At 30.5% G+C, this 22,599-nt stretch overlaps 1 protein-coding gene and 1 long non-coding RNA gene across 2 annotated transcripts; both read right to left on the bottom strand.

Annotated features, from left to right (window-relative positions):
* Window positions 1-1,470: 1,470 nt before the first annotated feature.
* Window positions 1,471-20,767, bottom strand: LOC143222271 (solute carrier family 25 member 3-like). Its single transcript, XM_076448562.1, has 8 exons — window positions 20,626-20,767; window positions 20,414-20,527; window positions 12,448-12,566; window positions 11,135-11,314; window positions 7,118-7,299; window positions 4,415-4,587; window positions 3,362-3,472; window positions 1,471-1,897 (listed from the first exon to the last, which is right to left on the bottom strand). Exons 2-8 carry the CDS (start codon window positions 20,511-20,513, stop codon window positions 1,734-1,736), a joined length of 1,029 nt encoding a protein of 342 aa, XP_076304677.1. The 5' UTR covers window positions 20,514-20,527; window positions 20,626-20,767; the 3' UTR covers window positions 1,471-1,733.
* LOC143222272 (uncharacterized) lies at window positions 15,354-20,120 on the bottom strand. The gene is made up of 2 exons (XR_013012144.1): window positions 18,903-20,120; window positions 15,354-15,482 (listed from the first exon to the last, which is right to left on the bottom strand). It is a non-coding gene; the product is annotated as an uncharacterized LOC143222272 (long non-coding RNA).
* Window positions 20,768-22,599: the final 1,832 nt, after the last annotated feature.

Below are 22,599 nucleotides of genomic sequence, written 5' to 3'. Positions count from 1 at the left end.
ACAACTATACGAGAATTATAAAGAATTACAAGTATTCTCACCCTGGTTCATTCAGTTGTCAACAATAATCAGTGGAGTATTACCATAGTGTTGAAATTTACATTCCATAATACCATGGAATAAAATGAAAACTACGAAATATTCTCTTGTCCTAACACTTTTGCTCAGTCCCGGATGTCACCATAAAATCTTAGCTTAACTAATACATTGAAACAAAATCTGGACTTACTTTCTCTGTCAAACTTTATGCAATGGAGCTGCTAAGAAGTTTTTTTTTTTTTCTAAATTTTGGAATAATTGGTTCACGTGTTATCGCTATTACAAAGAAACCTATTCTTTATGTTTAAAAATAGCATCGAGGAAAACTTAAATTACTACGCTAATGATCTTAGATTTTGTTGTTTTTAACCACAAAGTTACACAATGAACTATCTATGCTGTGCTCACCACAGGTATCGAAACCAGTTTTGTTGGTGTTTTTTGCTCTATAACCCTTCGCTCTCTTCGCTGAACCACTGGTAAGCATCTTGCCATTATGAATAGCAACAGACTGAATGGTCATTAATCGTTTCTCTAAAGTACTTACTGAAGTAGTTTTCGATGTAATTAAAAATATTTTTGGATGTAATGAATACCAGAGGAAAATCGATAGTAAACTAAAGCATGAGTGTGTGTTTTCTTATAGCAAAGCCACATCTATCTGCTGAGCCCACCGAGGGGGCTGTTACTCCGAACTGTTACTCGTATATCACAACCAAACCCTTCTGGGGAAAAAAACATTTTCATAGTGAGCCACGAATACTGAAATTTATAGACAGAATACTCCAACCTATGACAGCTAGCAACTGTTTAACTATTGAATCTGGTTAAGGTTGTATTTGTAATTAAAAATAGACAAAGGATTTTAAGGAAGGTAATGTTCTAACTATGTCATGTTTCAATTTTGTAAGAAATAACTTGCATCTAACAGTAGAAATAGAACCTGAAGCCTTATATTTTTAATGTTAATACTCTATAAACTAGTTTCTTCTGAAGGAAACCTACTGCAAAATACATTCTTTTTATGCAAGACTCAATGAAAAACAAGTTAAAATAATTTAATAACGTGGAATATATTCTTCTCTTAGAGAAATCATGTTGGATGTTTATTAATTTTTAACTGAATTGAATGTTCCATGCAGCAAATAATCTACCAAAACTGAAACTGCATCTCATCACAGACTTGAAGATTCACACAGAGTTAAGACACTGAGAATTGTTCATGATAATGTTTGTTTTTTTAAAGTTGTCTTTATCTGAATATTATTTCCACAAACTTAATTCTACTCATTAAGAAAATGGTTTTCTTTCCATTGACTCTTTACCACTTAAGATCTTATAATCCTGCTATAGTAACAATATCTTTACTTATTTTTTACATATTGTACGCACTTTAAAACACAGAATTCAAGCTGAAGAACCATATACACATTTTAAAACAGAACTGTTTATTGGATCAGTCTACTTTTCTCTGCACATTTTCTACATTCTTTACATAGAAGACAACATATCTACACTCACCAGCCACTGTAAGATAAATCGTCTGCATATTCATGACTTTCATCGTAAGGTAAAGTTGTGAACCAAAATCTACATATTTCAAACCAAATGAATCTTGTGTAAATAAATTTCAAGTTGAAAAATGGCAGAAAGACTAATGTAGAATAAATTTGCACATCCTACTCTCATTCTCTTCACTGCTGCTTCTCCACAAGTTTCTGTTTCAAACTTTCTGGCATTTCAGGTGGAGGTGGACGAGGAAGACGGAGCCAAACCTTGACACCATCATAAATAAACCACTGAAGGGCCGTCAGAGTACCAATCATGATAATACGGGGGAATAACCCCTTCCAGAGGCCTGTGAACATAAATAGTACAATAGCAACAATGTCAAATCAATAAATGCATTATTCAGACTCAATAACTTGAAATGAATTTTTAAACCTAATATACGGTATTTTCATACATACCATTAAGCATTTTACACACACACACAAAAATGAACAAAAACTATAATAAACTAAATCTACTGAAAGACAGATTTCCTAATGATAAATGCAGTCAAAGTAACTTAACCTTCAGGTCAGTATTCAATACTAGCAAAAAAAAGTTACACATTTAGAAGTAAACAACACAAACATTAGTGTGTATACACATAAATGCAAGCACTAAGGGACCCCATTTGTTTTACAATTACTGGTAAAATAAAGAAAGAAAATTGATTTTGTAAGCAAAGCAACATGAGAGCTATCTGTGCTAACTGTCCCTAATTTAATGGTGTAAGACTAGAGGGAAGGCAGCTAGTCATCACCACTTACTGTCAACTCTTGGACTACTATTTTACCAACGAATAGTAGGATTGACCATCATATTATAATGCCCCCACAGTTGAAAGGCCAAATATGTTTGGTGTGATGGGGATTTGAACCTGCAACTGTCAGATTACAAGCAGAGTGTCCTAATCATCTAGCTGTGCCAAGCTAGTAAAAGGAAGAGAAGTTTTAAAAAAGATATACAGAGCACATGATCAGCAGACTACTATAGGAAAAAAAGTTTGTTTGAAAGTAATGACTCACCTACCTACTTTCTATACAATCTATAGTATCAGTCTTATAATATATGTACATAACGTAAAGTTAGTGTGTTCCCTAAAGAAATTTGTGGCTACCAATACAATAGGATAGAGATCCTACTGGTTGCCAGGAATAACTGAGGAAAAAGCTTAGAGCTAATGTTACACGTCTTGACTCACCATCCCTTGCACCGAACACTTCTAACAACCCTTACGGAGGCAGATCACCTCAAGAACTCCCATCAGGATGATGAAGTACAACAAAGAGTTGTAGAAGTAACAGAGGAGGTTTAAGGAACGTGTATTTAACCAAAAACACCTGGTGTAACTAAAAGCACCTTATCATACCAGGTGTTACATTGTTATACATAAAATTCCTTTAAGCTTACTGTAGAATTATTATTATAGCAATTTACAACACAAACACACAGATATTACACCAACTTAAATGCATGCATGTCACTGTAATACTAGAATATACATACATATGACTGCAGTTATCTAGTGTAAAAATCATCTCATTAGTGCACAACTTACACTGACAATGTGCATAACCTTACAACATGCCAGCACATATATTAAATATATTATCATTAAAGAATATGATACCCAATATCTGCATTATAAATTAAAACAGCAACATGAAATATCCAATACACCTTTCATATTAACTTTCATTGAAAAATAAAACAAATCCAAAACTATTGTCAATCTTCAAAAGTTGAAAATCACATTTACAATGAAACACACCTTTCATTCCAAGTTGTTTTGCTGCTTGAACAGCAGTGCTACCACTGTCTTGGTTCAACTTGGAAACAATAGTGTCAGCTGGATGGGAAACCACAGCACAGAAAACGCCAGCTGCAAAACAAACAACCTATAACACTTTCTGCTAAAATCATTTTAAAACATAAAAATCAACTTTGCATGCTAACAACACATGTAACAAATACCAACATATTTGGATATCAGGGGATCTAATTTTTGCACTATGTGAAATTTATTATTTGTGTTAACACATGTAACAAATACCAACATATTTGGATATCAGATCTAATTTTTGCACTATGTGAAATTTATTATTTAGCATATTATATTTTTTATGTTGTAAACAATCATATACACATTAAAAGAAAATAGAAACATTTGTTTACTGGATTCTCAAGGTTTTCAAAACAAAACTTTAATGAAAGTATCATTATAAAAGCCCCTTTTAAGAGTAAGATATTTTAAAAGGAAATTTAGAAATAAATTAGTTATACACACACATATAAAGATAAATACAAACATAATGATAATACAGCAGTGTTGAACAACCTTGTTTTCTTATTTATTCTATTATTTCTGAAACTGCCTAATAACACTGATATAAAAATTCCCCCCAAAAAAGACTTTCTAGGGTTCTTGAACACAAAAAACAAACTTTATAACAGTTTTAAAGATCAAACACTTTCCTCAATATTAAACATTGAAGCAAGGCACTAAAAGAAAATAGGTTAAGTTCATTTATATTTCAAATTTATCTCCATGACACAACACAACCATCATATCAGTACATAGACACACACACATTTAAGTATGAAGAATAAAGACTAGTTTTGTGAGAGAGAATTGTTTATACTTTTTCATGTTTCACTTCTGTAAACGTTTTTGATTTCTCCTATTTGTTTTATTTGAAATATCAAGTTCAACTCAAGGGCAACAGTTACTACTTTTTTTTTTCTAGTTTGTTTTCCTTTATAATTAAGTGATGCATCACTAATACAATTATAAGGATGAACCAACCGAAGCTAAAATACTCACCAATGTAGCCAGCAGCAAATGTAACTATCAACTGTTCTGGCTTGGAACATGCATCTCTTGGTTTGGGAACAACATACTTGTACAAGGCTTCCACAGTTCGCTCAAAGCAAGCAAACTTCATCATTGTATAAGGAATCTGTCTCATCCACAGTGGAGAAATTCCTTTGTAGAACCTTTATAAAAAGACAATCCCCATGAAACATTAAATCATGAATAACAACAAGACGTGGATACAAGATAGACTGATTGTAATAAATTATCAGGTGACAAGAGTTTCTAACATCAGATACGTTAAGACTTTCTTTAAAAGATACTTATATTACCACAAAGAGATTTTAAACAAAGTAAAGAATTAAGCTAACATTTTTAGTTCTCTGTACTGCTTAAACTATAAACACAACATGAACATACTGAGTCAAATAAATTGTTTTCTACCACTATTATTCTAATCAGTTACTAATAATTATTTCAAATAACATATTTACATAATTATTACTTCTTTAAGTATTTTATCAACTTTCTGGTCATATTACAGATCTTCAAAGTAAATTAAATAAAATACAAGAAATTTTTACTGAAATAGTAAATTACAGGGAAACATTTACAACCTAATGAAGCATATATTTCAGAAGATAATTGTTGGCACTTTATAAATTCATTAAAATGAAAGACAAGCACTTGGTTCAGTATCAGAAACATGTATCTAGTACAATATTAATCCTTTGTGAACTATAATAACAGCATTTTATGAATGAATGAAATACTTCTAATTAACCTAATGGCCCCTCAAGCATGCCACTACAAGTGCTTTCTGCTTTCAAGGATTTTCTACGAAATGACCAGTTACAATCACACACAACAGTTAGTTTTATTGGCTATTGCTGTGAAACAGAGGACTTATTATTGGATATGTGAGAATGATTTCATTATTTCAGAATGATTACTCATACTTTATAATAATGTTAAACTTTATTGGTATGTACATTTACCAGAAGATATAAGGAACATGAAGATACTAAGCTACGGAAATTAATGTCTTATAAATTATTTCTTCTTTATTAGTACACGTTAATAGGAATGAAATTTCAGGGCTTTCCAAAATGGGTTTATCTGTTCCAAGGACCAAATTTACAATAAACACACATAGACACTGAGCCCTGGTAAGAATTGTTCACACACATTTATCTCCATCACGACAGGTGATAGTTTTCACACAGGCTAGGTAGAGCAAGAGATTCCAGAGCTTTTCAACCTACATTGTCATTTTCAAGGATTGGATTTGCAGATTTCAACCAAGCATGAATTCCACCAAAAAATATCTAACATTTTAAAATTTGTTACAAAAAAAACAGTTGTAAAAAAGAAAAATCTAGTAATACCAGTAAGACCTGAGCTTTCAAAACAATTATTCAAGTAAAAGACCAAGAAATAAGTCATTACAAAAAATTCTACATGATTATGCATTAACTGAAAACAATAACAAATTTTACATCTCTTACCATTTCCTTCTAGTCTTCTCTATTCCAGTTTAATAGTCATAAAACCTTATAAAGTATTTAACCAAAACCACATATAACATCATGCCATTTAACTTACTGGTGTTTTCTAAACATAGCACTAAAATTATAATACTAATTACGTAGTTTAAATAAACTCTATAGCCACAATTTAGAAGAACAATCCACATACTAATCTCAGCAGCAGATTAATGGATTAACGAGATTCCCACTGTCCCTGTCTACTATCTAGCGAAACCACAGCCAAGGGAATGGGCTTGGAGAAATTGTTAATCCACTACCAAGCTGCCACATTCCCTTAAAAAGCCTGCAGTGGCCACTCACTCATAAAAAAAAAAAAACTGTACATCCCTCTTAAACTTTCAAGAAATGAAAGCTCATGTTTGTGATGCATTTTCAACACAGAGGTCACTTTTACTATACAATCCAAAACCATAAGATCCAGTTATATTTTCAAAGATAGATATTTAAGAATGAACTACAATTATTTCCTTTCCTTAGAGGGTGTGCAAGTTTTCCAATCCTGTATCATTCCTTCATAAATGTGATATTTAAACAGATAATTTTTAAATAAAATTTGAAAATATTTTACCTTTACATCAAGTAATTTGGACTACAGAATGTTTTAAAATTCTAAAATTATTAACGTTTAGTGGGTAATTCAAAGAACCACAGTTTTCCTTTCACTAAAGACCAATGATTATCCAACTTCTGGCATATAAAAAAGCAGAACTAAGTTTATAAATTATCCCAAGTGCACACAAATAGCAAAAAATTTAATAAATGATGTAATATATGTCTTGTTTCTATCTCTACTCTTTTTGATGTATTACTTCCTGCTGACATTTACACTAGGAGAAGTTAGCAATAGACAAAAACTAATGGCATACACAACTCTGTAAATTTCATAGAATTATCATTTAAACTGTGAAAATACTATCAATATATGGATACAGATTATTTGCTTGTCAAATTATTTCATATATCTAAATCTTTCATGTATAAATGAAGATGAATCATTTCTGCATCTCTTTTTTGTTTCAAAGTTACTGAAGCATTAGAGAGGTAAGGTAACTTTTATCCTGTCCCTCATACAGCTTTAAGAACTTGTTAAACTATTATACAATTATTTGATGTTTGAAAACTTCCAACCAATTATCAGTAAACCATAATACACATTTCTTACCCCCAAACTCCTTCTTCTCTCCAAATCAGGGGAGCTGCCTGGCGCAGCACTGGCGGGGAATTGGGCTGAGTCTGAATACGAACTTTCACAGCTTCCATAGGACAAAGGAAGATGTCAGCAAAGAACTCGGCAGAAGCACTGGCAGCCAAGTATAGTGATGTCCTCCAAGTGTAAGAAAGTTCCTAAATTAAACAATTTTACAGTTGATCTGGTATACAAACAATAAGATAATTAACAGAAAAGGATTAGGTTGAACTGGCATTTATTATCCATGGATATCAATAAATTTAGCAAAAAAAAAAAATTGTAATTCAATTTCTTACATTATTTGACTTATTAACTTCTGATGTTCAAAATTAAATATTACAAAATTTAAAAAAATTCTCTGTTTTCACTTTTACGTCATGTGACATGCCTGAGCTCAAATTTCTACAAACAAAATTTTCTAATGTATAAAATAAGCTGCAAACTTTCAACAAATTAGAACAAAAAATATTCGTGATTTTTTTTGTAGATCATGTTCAGAAATGTAAGAATATATGGTAAAAATCTGAAAAGGCTGAATAACTGGTGACATGGTCAAACTGTGGTCTGAAGTAGGGCTATTTTTAGCTAATCATAAAAAGTTGCATGCAGCTAAATTTTTTACAGGAGATCTAACAGACTTTTAATTACAACAATTGCAGATTTATCAACTGATATGTTATAGGGCATTTAAAAAAGTATTCAGCTTTGTATCATATTAAGTCTTAGAGCTATGGCTTATTACATAAACCAATGTTTTTTACAATTTTGGGTTTTTCAGGTGATTTTACAGCCTCACTATGCAAATCCTAAGAGACATAAACTTGGTTTAAGACCATTTTTTAATTCTGTGAGATTAATTCTGTCAGAGTAGCAAATTTTGGCCTTCTACCACCATTACTCTTGCAGCTTGAAGCAGCCAGTTGCCCAAAAATAAATTCACCAAAAATAAGAAAAAATTAACTAAATTTTACAGGGCTGTATATCAGAAACTATTAGAAATATTGATCTAATCTTTGACAATTTTTCATTATATGGGTAGATGAGCACATGTGAATTTTTTCAAGACATTCTGATGGGGTCACCTGGAAAATTTTCCAAAATCTGGATGATTTGACATCGAATGACCCCAATATTACATTCAGAAGTATCCCTTGTTATTCAAAAATTAATGTTTCTATCTAGAACACACCAAACCAACCCAGTATCAAAGTTATAATTTTTGAATGTATAAATAAATATTTTATTGAAATATTATAAAAACATAAAAATGCAAACACAAGTTTATTTTCTATAATTTTTTTTGTAAGTCAGAAGTGAAATTATTTCCCTAAGGGAACCAATCAGGTACTGTGGAGTGTATTCAATGTGCATTTGTACAATGTGAATTACTGCTGTCACCAGCTTGCACTACGGCAGTACAAATACTACACAAGTTCAATGTAAAATGACTTAAGTGAATTGGCCTACCTGAATTAAAGTTGCAAAATTAAATTGGCCAATGACAGTTGACTTTAAACAGTTTAAAATACATCTGCCATGAATAACTGCATAAATGACTTAAGCTGATAACACCTAGCAATACATAGACTTAACTGACGATATGACAAAATCAGACACTAAAAGAGCATGAAAAAGAGCTTTAAAGTTTTTCCCAGAGTCATACGTGGAAGCAACATTGCCACAAACATTTGAGAAGGGATATGATAGCAAATGTGTGCTTTAAGTTTGATGATGGAAATAAGCTCAAGAGCTTATGAAAGCTTAATGTTGCACAAAAATTAGGGAGTATTGAATGACCAAAATTTATGCAACCACTTATAATTAAACAAAAGTCAGCTCCATCTTGACCTACGGACACTTGTGGCCTACCTTAACCTTTCCAGCCAATTTTAAACACAAAAGAAATACATTAACTTTTTATGCAATTTAATATTTTAAATTCTTTGAAGGTGAAATAAGCATGCAATATATAAACTTTAAGCTTGTCTAAATTGTACCTTGGCAATAGAAAGCATGCTTACTGATTTTATATCAGCTAGCTGTTCAACACCTTAGACTCAGAACATTATGTTAACTTGGAGTTCCTTCACAGCATCTTTCTATTTAGTGAAAGTTCAAATGCTTAATCAGTATTTTGTCTCTTGAAATTTGTAGTGCATAATGGAAGGATTTACACATTTTGATAAAAAAGGTTAGAAAAAATTACCTTTATACTCTAGATTATTATAAACAACTTATTTTAACCAACATTTATTTTGCCTTTATGGTTTCTTCCAAGGTATGTTGTGTGTACTAACCCATGAAAAAGCTGCAAAGGCAAAAACATTAGTTAAAATAAAGTTATTTTATGATTACCTGTAGCATATAAAAGTTACCAAAAATACATTAACACAATGTTTTCTTTGTGATGCTTAAAAACACTGAGGAGTTGGGTCAATTGACCAATAAAATGGCATAAGATTACCAATAAAATAGCATAAAACCCAGATAAAACCACAATGATCCACTTTTAAGCCAACACTTTCTAATTCATTTTTACACCCTAAAATCCCCCCGTTTATCGTCAAGACTTGAAATTGCACTCCTGCTAATAAACTTCAAAATTAAATGTTCAAGTTAAGCTAAAAAACTAATTACTTTGTAATAGCCAAATACAGTGGAGCGCCATTAAGCCGCGGACCAGTAAACCGCAAAATCGCTTGAGCCGCTGTAGCAAGTCTTGTGAGCGAGGATTATCGAGGCTCAACGCTAATTTAAGAACGTGTAAAAACGCAGCTTATGAATTTAATCCTGGCTTTATAACTTCAAGGGGATATTTAAAAAGGATTTGGTTTAATTTGGGAAATAAATAAAATATATTACAATAGAAATCGACCGTTAATCTACCTTATCCATTCTCTATGTCAGCTTTATTGAGGCCGCCATTGTTACAGAATCACATCTCTCCATATATTAAAGTTAATCTGTGGTAAATCTGTGAAAAAAGTGATCAATAATTAAAGTATTATTTTTAATTCGATAATCCGATATAATGATCACGCAATGGCCCGGATGAGGCTCCTCGGCGGAGCTGTTGGCGACTTCGGCTTTTCAGTTACAAAGGTTTAAGCCACAGACCACTTAAGCCATGGTTAAGCAGGTTGAACCCCCAAATACTGCGGCTTAACGGCGCTCCACTGTATTTACATTTTTACCTATTAATATAATACAAGTTTAACAGTACCAACTATTAACCCACTGAAATCTTTATAAATGAATGATGTTATACTATGCCATATTACAATATCCTTAAATTTTTTGCAGCCAACAACTCACAGTGTAACTTCTTCATAATTACATATCAAAAATACACTGTGCCTGATGACTGATATGTTTTATTTGTGACAAATAATCAAAATGGTGGTGCTGTATATGCAACAACTTCTTTTGTTGTTGTTGTTGAAAGGCTAGGGTGAATCTTAAATTAGTTTTAATTTTTTCACTTAACATTATTCATATTAAGTAAAATGATAAGAATAAATAAAACCCTATGGCAGTTTTTGACCCTTTAAATGTAAAATCCCATTAAATTATATCAAAAATTTTTTTACACATGCACAACTTTTCTTAATGGAATAATTCAAAATTAATAGATAGTTTTTTTTGTGTTTTTTTTGGTACCATGTGACCCAGTGGCCAAGTTGTGTTAAGCTTCAAATATTCTCATCAAGCAGTTTAAACATGTAAAAACTTAACTTTACTCTGCAAAAGTAACAAATAAATGGTCTTAAAATAGCAATTAAAAATAACTTTTTAATAGTGTCTTATTATGGACTACATTTACTTCAAAAACTATAAATGAAATATCATGGTTAAGAAAATTTTAAGGATAAATTTTGTGATTTTTTTAAATTATCAAACAATTTCTAAAATATTAAATTTCAGTTACATAAGGCAGTAAAAATCAATTTAAAATGTCATAAGATTCTTCATTTATATTGAACAACTTACCTCACCCAGAATACCACTGTAAAAATATTTGAATACTTCATAGAATCCAAACTTGCCCAGACCTTGCAAGGAGTAACCGATGGCAGTTGGAGCCCAACCTTTACTAAATCCTTTGAAGCCATCTTCTCTGAATGTAACACTAAACCCATTAATAACATTCTTATACTTTGCTGGATTTGTCTAAAATAACAACAGAAAAAAGAGTGAGATATAGGCTTGTTTCATCCTGCAGTGTATAATAAAAAATTCATTAATTTATTACAAAAGTTGCAATCAGTTTCTTGAAACAAAATACAACAGATATGCAAAGATTAAAGTGAGCAAATGAAAAAAAAAATTCTGGAACATTTCACTCCAATGTTAAACACAAAAAGTTACAAAGCAGCTAGAGAGGTCAAGAGAAATGTGTAAAAGTATGAGGGTTAATCTCTGAGAGTTTTAAAAAATGAAGATTATTTAACAACTAAGTGAGCATGCATCATTTACTTTAATAATCATGTTGATTTCCAATTTCTGTTGGTCTTTAAAAAGGTGCAACAAGCAACAGCTCATGTTCAAAGTATTGTTCATATTGATTCCAAGGTGTGTGGAAATGAAGACTGAACTGATCACATCAGACCAATTAAAAGATTAACAGCTCACCTGCAAATATGTATATCAACACAATGGTACTCTGTTTATAGTCTCTGCATACACAGGCCAAGCCAATTTGTAATATATATTTTGTACAAATATTTAACTCTCAGCTCAAAACAAATTTGTTTCATATCTGTGATTACTCCAGTCACTAATAGCATTAGAACACTAAAAATATTGCAATTTTTTTATACATTTCTTCACATAAACAAACCAAAATTTCCATTTGTGAATCCACGTTTGATGCAATTTATGAAAACATAGGTGAATGCAAAAAACTGGGTTATTGAATTACACTGGTAACATGAACCATGTAAAATATGCTCTTCCTCTATTCTTATAATATATGTTGCTTATTCCTCTATTGTTTATCATATATTTAGGCATAAATATTTCCAAAAAGGCAATAATGCCGACTATACCAAAGCACAAGTTTTTATTTACACTCGTAACTGCTTCTAAAACTTGTTTACCACATGAGCTAAAGCACCAAGTGTAGTAAAATCACTGAATAACAAATATATTGCATGAACTCCATACATATCATAAGCCCCAGAAATTTCACAAAGGTTTATCTTGGTTTGTAATATTTTTTACCTAAACATAGATAAAAAATGTAAGAAATGTAACAAATGCACCATATGATGGTTAGACTTCTTAATACAGAGAAATATCACCTGTATCCTACACTTCACCAGGTCAAGGGGAACAACAGCAGTGTGAGTGATTCCACAGCTTAGAATACCACCAAAACCACACAGCATGTAATACTTCATAGAGCCATACTCACAAGAATCTGAAAAAGTTGAATACATACTAAAACATTACTTCTAAATTTTTTAGATGAACTAAAGTACTAGGTATAACCAAATAACAGTGTGTAAATTTTGTATGTATGTCATAATAAATAAATTATATGTAAAACAATACATCAGAATACAAAATGAAGTCATAAGTTTGCTACAACACTTCCATGTGTACCTGAATACCACCTCCAAGTTAAAAATAAAAAACTATGCTGTTAAAACAAGATAAACAAAGTACTAAGGTTTATTTACTATTTACAGCTTTCTATTAAGAATACATTATATATGTTAGTATAAATTTTAGTTGTTTAAACTTAAGTACAAAACTATACAATATGCAATCTGTAATCTGGTTACAATGGGTATCAAAACCCAGTTTCTAATGCAAGTTCACAGACATGCTGCTGTGCCACTGCAGGGCAGTGTTAATTTTAAAAAGTTTTAGTTAGTCACAATACAATTTTTTTATATACACAGCTCAAATTTAAATTAGAAAAAATTTATCACACCTTCCCCAGAAATCTTGTAGAAGTACAAGAGCCCGTTTTATTTAACCTTCTAAATAAATGTTGGAAAAGAAAACTAAATATTTCAAGTCAGATGCTGTAGTAAAAATAGACTTAAAATTAATTTTCACCAAAATATTTAAGGAACTATAAGAAATAAGGAAAAAGAAATCACAGAAAACTAGAATAGTTCTTTCAAGAATAAAACTCAGAGCAAGTTGTACAACAATGTAGTTACATTTAAACAATTTTTACAATACATAGTTTAGTACAAAAATTAGGGTGAAATTCTACTTCTAAAATGCAAATTCCTTACAGGATGACACCTGTATTATTAACATTTTAACAGAAAAATTCCTTCCTGAACTTCTGTTATAAAAGATCTAGAACTAGGCTTATTACTGTCTTGAAACATTTTTTGGAAGAATACCACCAATAGCTATTATGATAAAAATCTAAACCTATGTTAACTGTGAGAATCTTGTATTTAACATTTTCTTATAATCTCAATATAATTCAAACATGCTCGCCCTTTTAGCCGTGGAGGCATTATAATGTGACGGTCAATCCCACTATTCGTTGCTAAAAGAGTAACCCAAGAGTTGGTGGTGGGTGGTGATGACTAGCTGCCTTCCCTCTAGTCTTACACTGCTAAATTAGGGACAGCTAGCACAGATAGCCCGCAAGTAGCTTTGCGCGAAATTCAAAAGCAAACAAACAAACCAAATTCTGAGATATCAGATCACATTTTTTACTGCTGCAAAATCTTTCTTTTTAAGTATATTATTGGCTCTCCACAGCTGAAAGCCTAGATTTCTGCTGAAAAAGTGAGCTATTCTTGTACTTCATCTCAGAAGTTTGAATCATGATAAGTAACTTAAATTTAAGTTACAAATTTGGTAAGATTGAACAAAATTATTATACTCCTGAAGAATAAAACAATCTAAAAATAATTAATATTTAAACCAGGAATTACCAGCCATCACCTGGGAAAACAAATGAAGCATCTGAATCAGTTACGTAAATTAGTGCAAAATGCACCATCAAAGTTGCAATTCAAGTAAATTACCTCCAGCTTAAAAATAGCTGTCAGATATAAGCTCTAAATATTTACCAAATTCTTGAAAATAAAATTTGCACTAGATTTTAACCTCACTAGAAAACACTAATCAGTTGTCCATCCACTCAAAGTTTGAACTTCCATAAATTCTATCAATGTAGTGTAACTTGTTTTCACTGCTCCAAACAAACATTATAGAAGAGCATACAGAGACTCAAACTGGTTTCATTCCTTTTTGTCACTTGAAAATTTAAGAAATAAAAACAAAGCAGACAATTAAAACTGTCAAGTTTTAAAAATTGAAAAAAACAAAACATATCAGCCCATTTTTGATCAATTTCTTTTTTTATAATTTCATATATTACAAGATAGTGTGCATGTTCACACACATTTACTGAAAGATGTATCACTGTTGAAATGTTTCCTTACTTTTCAAAACCAAGCCTGAATAACAAATACAAGCATCATAACTGTTTACTCATGAATAACACGCTCTAATTTACCAGTTAGCTAGATTTTATCTAAAGTCAAATGTCGGTCATGGAGGATAAGGTATTTGATGATGGGTTTGTAGCTTATTTTCATCAACAGAAAGTACAGATTGTAAGCAAAATTTGTATTATTTATTACACATCAAAAACAGCTCTTCATCACTTAGGTAAACAGTGGGCCTAAGATGCAACATGGTAAGAACCTTTGATAAAATTTAAGTGTTTCATTTTTAAAAATATTAAACTTAGCAGGAGTCTTAAGACAAAGTTAAAACTTATAAAGTAGAATATTGGGCTTAAGTTTTTATATTACATTATGAGATATAGTAGAGCAAGCTTAATTAATATGAAAAAGAATTTTTAACCAGAACCCTGGCTTGTGAAAACTTAGAACAAAAGGTTACTGTATGAATATACAAATTAAAGAATGTAGTTGTATAGACAAGGCATATGACATTTGAAAACCTGATGAAGCCTCTTGGCTCTAGTCCAAGAAGTCTATAATTAGATCAGGTGGTGAAGAAAGCTGGAGTTAAAAAACAGTGTGAGCATGCTAAGGTTTAACTTGCTATACATCTGCATTATTTCTAAAATAAATATTTAGAAAAATATTTACTTATTAACAAATCTAATAGTGTTCATCCATCCATCCAGCAATAGATGTTTATGTAACAGTTTCATCACTGTGGTTTGTATAGCAAAACAGAAAGAGCAAGTGAATATTTTTCATCCTATTTTATTTTTTTGGTTTGTACAGTACAATAGAATGAGCAAGTAAACGATCATGTTGCTTGTGTATTAACCATCTAAAAACACATTTTGGACATATCAGTGAAGACTGCTTCATTTCTGCAATCCAAGAAAATTTGGCATTAAAAAATATCCATCACTAAGCCACACAGTAAATGATAAAAAGATACAGTATTTGCAATCTAGTGGTGCTTTATAAAACTATAAAAACTGTTTTACATGTTTAGTAACACAGATAACATTCCACTTAATTTTCAGTTCCTCCAAAATTTACACACAGGAAAACTCCAAATTCCTGTTAATATGTCACACCAGGTTCCAGATCAACACAAACTGATTATACAAGTAACATCCCTCAGTTTTCATGTTACACTTTTTCTTTTAAATAAAATGAATACAAATACATAAAACTACAAATACAGAATGCATTAAACATAACAAAAATTATAATAACTTTACTATTCTGAAAACTCCAAACATAAGTAATCCATTTCACATATTTTGTTGTTAAGCAACTACTATTTTCAATTCGTTGGTGTTTTGTTCTTCCTAAGATTAAGCATCATGTTCCTTGATTGCAACATTTTTCCTGTTGTTCAAGCCTTTTATTTTTATATTGTTTTAATTTTCTTAAACATCCTCCAGTTCAGCAATCTCTTCTTTAAATTCATCATTGCATAAATTCCTGCCTTTTATCTGGCTATGCTTCAGTATGACAGTAGTAAGATGAGGGGAAATAATTCAAGATTTGGAAAAGTGAGATTTCCTGTTAAAAGTTTCATTTCTCTGCTACCAGTGATTAATCTGTAGAATGCATTGCCATTTAGAGTAAGATAGGATACAATTTTAAAGAAGCTTAACAATAATTATAAATACTTGAGAGAGAAAAATTGGGACTAGACTTAGTAATTAGTTGTCTGTCTGTTGAGGTAAATTGTGAACAGGGCCTTTCTGGATAGGTCAGAAGACCCCTCAGCAAGGATCAAAATGTTACAATCCTGCATTCATGAAAGTATTTAATCTTTAATCTTGCTTGAGGAATTTCATTTTTCTTAGTTGGCTTTCCCCATTGGAAGTTCATAGCCCATCCATATTACTTTAGTTATGACCAGAGAAAGTGAACATATTGCATGAATTAAATAAAGAATTCCTAAAGAATGTAATCATTATAGATTTCCCTTGAGTGAATGTAATGTTATTTCAATCCCTACTTAGTGTCACAATTTAAAATATTTTAACAATCCTTCTCCTCAGAAATAATTTAAGGATGGACACAATCAAGTTCTTAGATAAATCTCTATATAAATATTTTATGCTTTAGCTATTTCTATGAAAAAACAAAAACAGCCATAAACTGAACACAGCACATGGCCCTGTTTTACTAACTCTTTACACTTTAGCAGATGTTCCATTGCAAAAATCTCAATTTATTCATCAGACAGTGATAGCATCTCATACATTTATGTTTCTTTGACTGAAAACTAACCCAAAAATTAAGAATACCTCAAATTTTATAAAGATACAGTGATAATTATTAGAAGGTATTGAAATAATTCAGTCAGAACTCACAAATAATTTTATTGCTTAAAGAGTTAATCATATCAAACCTCTTACACTGCTTAAGTGTTTCTATCCAGACATGCACTGACTGCTTAAACAGATAAATCAAAACCACTAACTCCTTAGGAGGCATGTACAAATGTGCAGTATGAATAAGAAAAACAAATAACATTTCCATACAGATATATCAGTGAAAGGTCCATCCACAAAATAAAACTGTCTGGTCTGTTGGACACAGTTTCAGATATAGCTGTCTCAAATACTTGTGCATAAATTCTTAAATCCAAAGTTGTATTTTACAATAAAAGTGGTAATCTTGTTAATTGTAAGCATATTTCACTCCAGGAAAGGATTTACAGATATTCTGTTAGGATACTGCACAACACACACACACAACCATTCAAAATATAATTAAACAATAAAAATTTATGAAATTTTGTTCCCTTTTCCTTTAGTAATAAAAAATATTTTCTTTAAGACTGCCCTTCCAATAATTAAAATAAAATGATCCAAAGTTAATATAAGGTAGTTCTTAAATAAAATGTTTAAAATCAAAACCTTATGTCATTGCTACCAGTCTGTACATCACAATGTTACATCATGAATTCAATGTGTCGTGAAAACATCCAAAAAAGTGTTAACTGCAGTATATTTAATGTACCTATAGTGTAATTTATAAAAGGTTTCCTTTGATACAGGTAGCAAGTTTTAAATTTAATTATCCATTTATTTAGTAATGTTTATTACATTTCTTTTGATTATTTTCTTTGTTCATTTAAGTGGTGGTTTGGTTGGAGAAACAACACTTGAAATAAAATGCAGAATAATTTATCTCTATCTCATCTTCTTCACAACAGCAATTTTATATTGCAACATCATTATTTAAATGAAATATACAGCAAAGTACATTTTAAATATTAAGAAATTAGAAATGTAACTGTTCCAAGTTTTTCATAAATTTCTTTTCTTCAGCAAAATATATATATTTTTTCGATTTCTGAACTGGAACCCACACCGATTTACACAGTTAAGAACAGAAAAAAAATAACCTGCCCTAAAATCTTCTCAAAGCTGAGTATGATTAACAAGGTTGAGAAACAGTGATGGAGTTAAAACCAATAATATTTTCCTATTCAAGTTATAAAATCGCATTAATGTTATAACTTAATAAAGAGGAATCCACTTTTTACAAAATAAGTTTTTATACACCTTGACTGGCAAAGAAAAAACAAAACAAAAAAAACTTACAAATATACAATCCCTTCAAGATTTTACTATCAAGAAGTGCAAAGATAAAACCTTGTCAACATGGTGTATATTTATAATAAAATGATTTCATAATTCAGTCATGTCAAAACTTTCACATTAGTACTATATTGTTCAAACCCATTATTTTCCCTTTAGGGTGCTAGGAATGCCATACTGTGTCCAGAAAGAAATCACAGAACCCTAAAGTATACCAAAATATTTTTTACAAATACAATTAATATCTGAAGAACAATTTTAATTCGAGTTTGTTTTTTTTAATATGGAAGAAATGCACTCATCATGGCATAATAGAGTCAATGCATGTCTTTTAATAACATTTTTTGTTGAAACTTTTGTTACTTGATACAGTTGCATTAAGAATACATACTAATTAGAGCATTTATGTGCCATATTTGATAGCAAATAGCTTGTCATAGTATTTGAAGCTATTTTCTTTTATAGAAATAAAGCTACCAGTTTTATATAATAAAATAGTAAAATTACAAATTCATAACACTCTCTTACTTTCTTCCTACTGCTTATATTTTAAGCAATGATAATGTTACAAATATTCAAATCATTTGTTGTACATCATGCTGTGTTGCCTCACAAAATAAACCTTGCACAAAAACAAGAACAGTGCTTGTAGTATTTATGTCCTATTAAAGCTTTACTTGTCCAATTATAATTAATCAAATTAATAAGGCTTACCATTCACCATGAATTTCTCCACCATCTTTACTTTTTTTTTTTTATGTTGTTGATGGGGAGAGGGATACGACTGTCACCAGTAAAGCATTTTGCAAAGGACCTGATATCAAATGCAATTTTGTTTACTACACAACAGTACCAAGTAAAAATGGATATACCAGACAGATGATGTTTAAAAAAGTTTTTAGATTAGCATCTACTTGAATTCTAAACTTGTACTCATAAATTTTGGCAAGTTCATATCATATTTCATCACTGTAACTTATATAAACAGGTATGTAACTAAATAAGTGTTGTTTTTTTATCCAGAATTTTAATACCTTTTAATAAACTGTTTTTAGATTGATACCACACTAACAGGTTTTGTTTTTCTGGTTACATTTAAAGTCAGTGGGAGAAAAATAAATTATAATAATAAATAATGATATATTTTTTTAAAATATCAAATTGTATATAAATTATATCAGAAACTTAATTTCATGATTGTGAAATTAAGAACTGCTGGATAACTAGTATTTCAATAATTGCTCCCCATAGTTTGTAGCAAACGCACATATTGATTAATACTAAACATGAATAACAATCATTTTTTCAGTGTAAAAGTTTCAAAATAATTTTATTGAACTTGAAGACATATTAATCTCCTCATTTACTTTTTAGCCAAGGCTCAGTACCTCATAGAATGGCCTTTTAAGTACAAACTTTTAGCCTATAGATCAGTCATCTCTTGACCAATATGAGATCTAATTACAGTTTTGTACTCAGGAGGTTAAAACCTTTCAATTAATATTTGACTATGCCCAAAAGTTCAAATTAATGTAATTCTGCCAAAAAGAAATGTGTCATGGCAACTGAAGATTTCATTTTGTTTTTGGAACATCCAAACTTCTATATTTCTCTGTGGGAAATGACAGAATCTCTACATCATGCTGCTGCTTTTTATAATTATATACAGTAAAATCTGTCTAAAGTAGAATCGCACGGGAGAAGTAAAATTTCCAGCCTAGACAATGAACATGTATTTCCTTAACTATATAATTTTTTGAGCAAAATGTTATACTTACTTGACTCAAGGGAAGTAAGACGTTTGTGAATAAAGTTATTTTATTGTTTATACTTTATTTATTAGAATAAGAACAAAAATAGACATTCAAAATATACGTAAGTACACAAAATTTTAAATTTATTTGAAGAAAGTGTACAATTTCAACTGTTTCATTTTTTAATAAAAACTTTCATGCGGTTAAAGGAGAACGCCAATACTACGGCTTTTTCGTGAAGTTCATTCTTCCCCTTCATTTCTGCATAAAATGTGATAGCGTTAATACAATTTAAAACTTCATTATCATGAACGTGATTTAAGGATTAACTTCCGTAAGTTAAACAAATAATAGCTAGTACTGAAATTCGGATAAAGAACGAGGATATAATCTATATGCAACTTAAACATGAGTCTGGGTACTCAGTAGGTAGTAATATCAGAGTACTTGGTAGTTCGCCACACTACTCACCAGCAAAGACGGTTTTATCTGGTACCTTTGCTTCACATCGGGCTTGGAATGGACTTGAAAAAGGGCTGTTTTTTGCCGCTTCAACAAGTGATTTAAACATTGCTGTTTTGGTACCTGTTAAAAGAAGGAATATTTTAGTAAAATAAAATCGGGGTTTTATTGAAGTTCGTATAGAACTGACGAAATACAACAGTATCAAATTCGACGCTTACGTTCCCGTGTCCTCCAATATGGCGAGAGGGTGACCGAAAAGACTTACCACGTGATTAATGACGTAAAAATATGTGTGAAATGTATATAAAAAAGATTTTTGATAACATTTATTTCCAACTATTTTCGAACAGTACTATTTCAAGATTTTTTTTCATTATATCTGACGACAAAGTATAATTTATTTCAAAAATTAAAGTTTTAAATCAGACGATATATATTTTTATTGAGCAAATTATGAATAGTAAAATATTTTTGTTCCAATATTAAATGATAAATATTAAAATTGTGTAAAATCTAATCAGTTTTGAATTTAATCAGAAGAAAAGTATTTTGCTCTTTACTCTTTTATATTATAAAAAATAAGCATATAATTTACATGTAATAATTTATCTCGGACGAGTTTCCAAATTGTGATTCGTGATAACAAGAAACCCCCTTAAAGAAAAAGTGTATTTTCAAAACGGCTGGTACGAATATTAATTGTGTTTGTTTTATTTTAGCAAAGCTAAATAAAAATAATATTTTTATTATGTTACATATTACGATTTCAAATACCCAGAAATTTTAATTGTAATTTAGAATGTCAATATGTATGAAATTTACGATATTTGCCAACAGTGAGTTTTTCTTATAGCAAAGCCACAAAGGGCTATCTGCTCAGCCCACCGAGGGGAATCGAACCCCTGATTTTAGCGTTGTAAATCCGGAGACTGATACAAACAATTTTCTTTCTTAACATAAACATATTGTAATGTACAAACAATAATATAATTTATGAAAACGGTTATTACAAATTATGATTTGTATGCAAAAGTTTTACAAATTTATAAACAATATTGAGTCTTCTGTCTGGTTTGAAACTGAATATTTTATCGACCGTTCGCGATGAGTAAATTAACAAACTTCACACGTGAGCTTTTATCCAAGAAAACATCTAATGTCCGCGTGAAAATACTAACGTTCAAAGTTAATTCATTAAAGCTAAACAGTTTCTAGTGGTCAAAATCTATAAAAGTTCCTGGTCAAATATCTGTAGTTTTCCGTTTAAAAAGCGTTTATGACAGTTAAAACTTCCTAGATTTGCAGAATACTAACTACAGCAGACCAAGAACATTAAACTGTGTCTGGTGCGTTGATTTTAAACGTTCAGGGTAAGGTTCTCGAAAGTTTAGTTAGCTAAAACATTTTAATTCCTATGTACTATGTTCAAGAACTTTAATCTGAATCCTTTCTTTTGATGTGTTACTTTGAACCTGTTGGAGGAAGCAGCTATCAGTACTTGATAGTTGTTAAACTCTTAGCTAGAACGTTAATTAATGTAATTAAAGATGGTTCTTTTAAATGGGCATTAAGATCAAAATCTTATTGTTATTATTCCACCCGTTCATCCTGGTAATAATTCTCAATTGAGTTTAATATGTTTCCAATGGTATCTATTCATCATAGTTCTTTAGTTTCTCAACTGGGCAACTTTGTTTAACTGGCCATGGTAGTACATGGTTAGAATAGTCCAAGAAGGTCTTGTAGAAACAGAATAAACATAAGTTGTGGCAATAGGTGTAGATTAAATAGGTTCTTCTCATTCATGTTTTATAATAAATTGTGTTTTTGGTTGGAATTCTTCAACTGATTCGGAAAGAGGTATAGCTGGTTTAGTCTTTGCACATACCATTTTTTAAAATACTTTATTTTCTCACTGACATGCTTGTCTACCTAAAAGTTTCTGTTTGTAGTTTTTCAGTCTTCTACGTATAGCCTTCCTGTACTTCTTCAGTCTTATTTTTGTAATTTTTATGCATATCTCCAATAGCCTAAAAGATTTGTTTTTGTTATTAATTCTTCTATAAATATTATGTATCTTAGTTCTTGATTTTTGAAGTTTCCGTCTTTTTCTTATTGCTCTTCTTTTAATTTTCTAATTTATTATTTTAATTTCCTGTCTTATTCTTTTAATTTTATCTCTCTTTCTAACC

Source organism: Tachypleus tridentatus, chromosome 8 (assembly GCF_004210375.1).
Source record: "Tachypleus tridentatus isolate NWPU-2018 chromosome 8, ASM421037v1, whole genome shotgun sequence".
Classification (NCBI taxonomy): domain Eukaryota; kingdom Metazoa; phylum Arthropoda; class Merostomata; order Xiphosura; family Limulidae; genus Tachypleus; species Tachypleus tridentatus.
Note: the sequence above shows the minus strand (reverse complement) of the source record. Positions and strands in the feature narration are given on the sequence as shown.

What these genes read in the sequence shown, in the direction of transcription:
- LOC143222271 (XM_076448562.1), bottom strand. Translation starts at nt 20,513, where the DNA reads ATGTTTAAATCACTTGTTGAAGCGGCAAAAAACAGCCCTTTTTCAAGT. An exon ending in AGAGAAGAAGGAGTTTGGGG is followed by an intron (nt 4,588 to 7,117) that starts GTAAGAAATGTG and finishes CTTTTTATAAAG; the next exon opens with GTTCTACAAAGGAATTTCTC. An exon ending in AAAACAACTTGGAATGAAAG is followed by an intron (nt 1,898 to 3,361) that starts GTGTGTTTCATT and finishes TTATGTTCACAG; the next exon opens with GCCTCTGGAAGGGGTTATTC.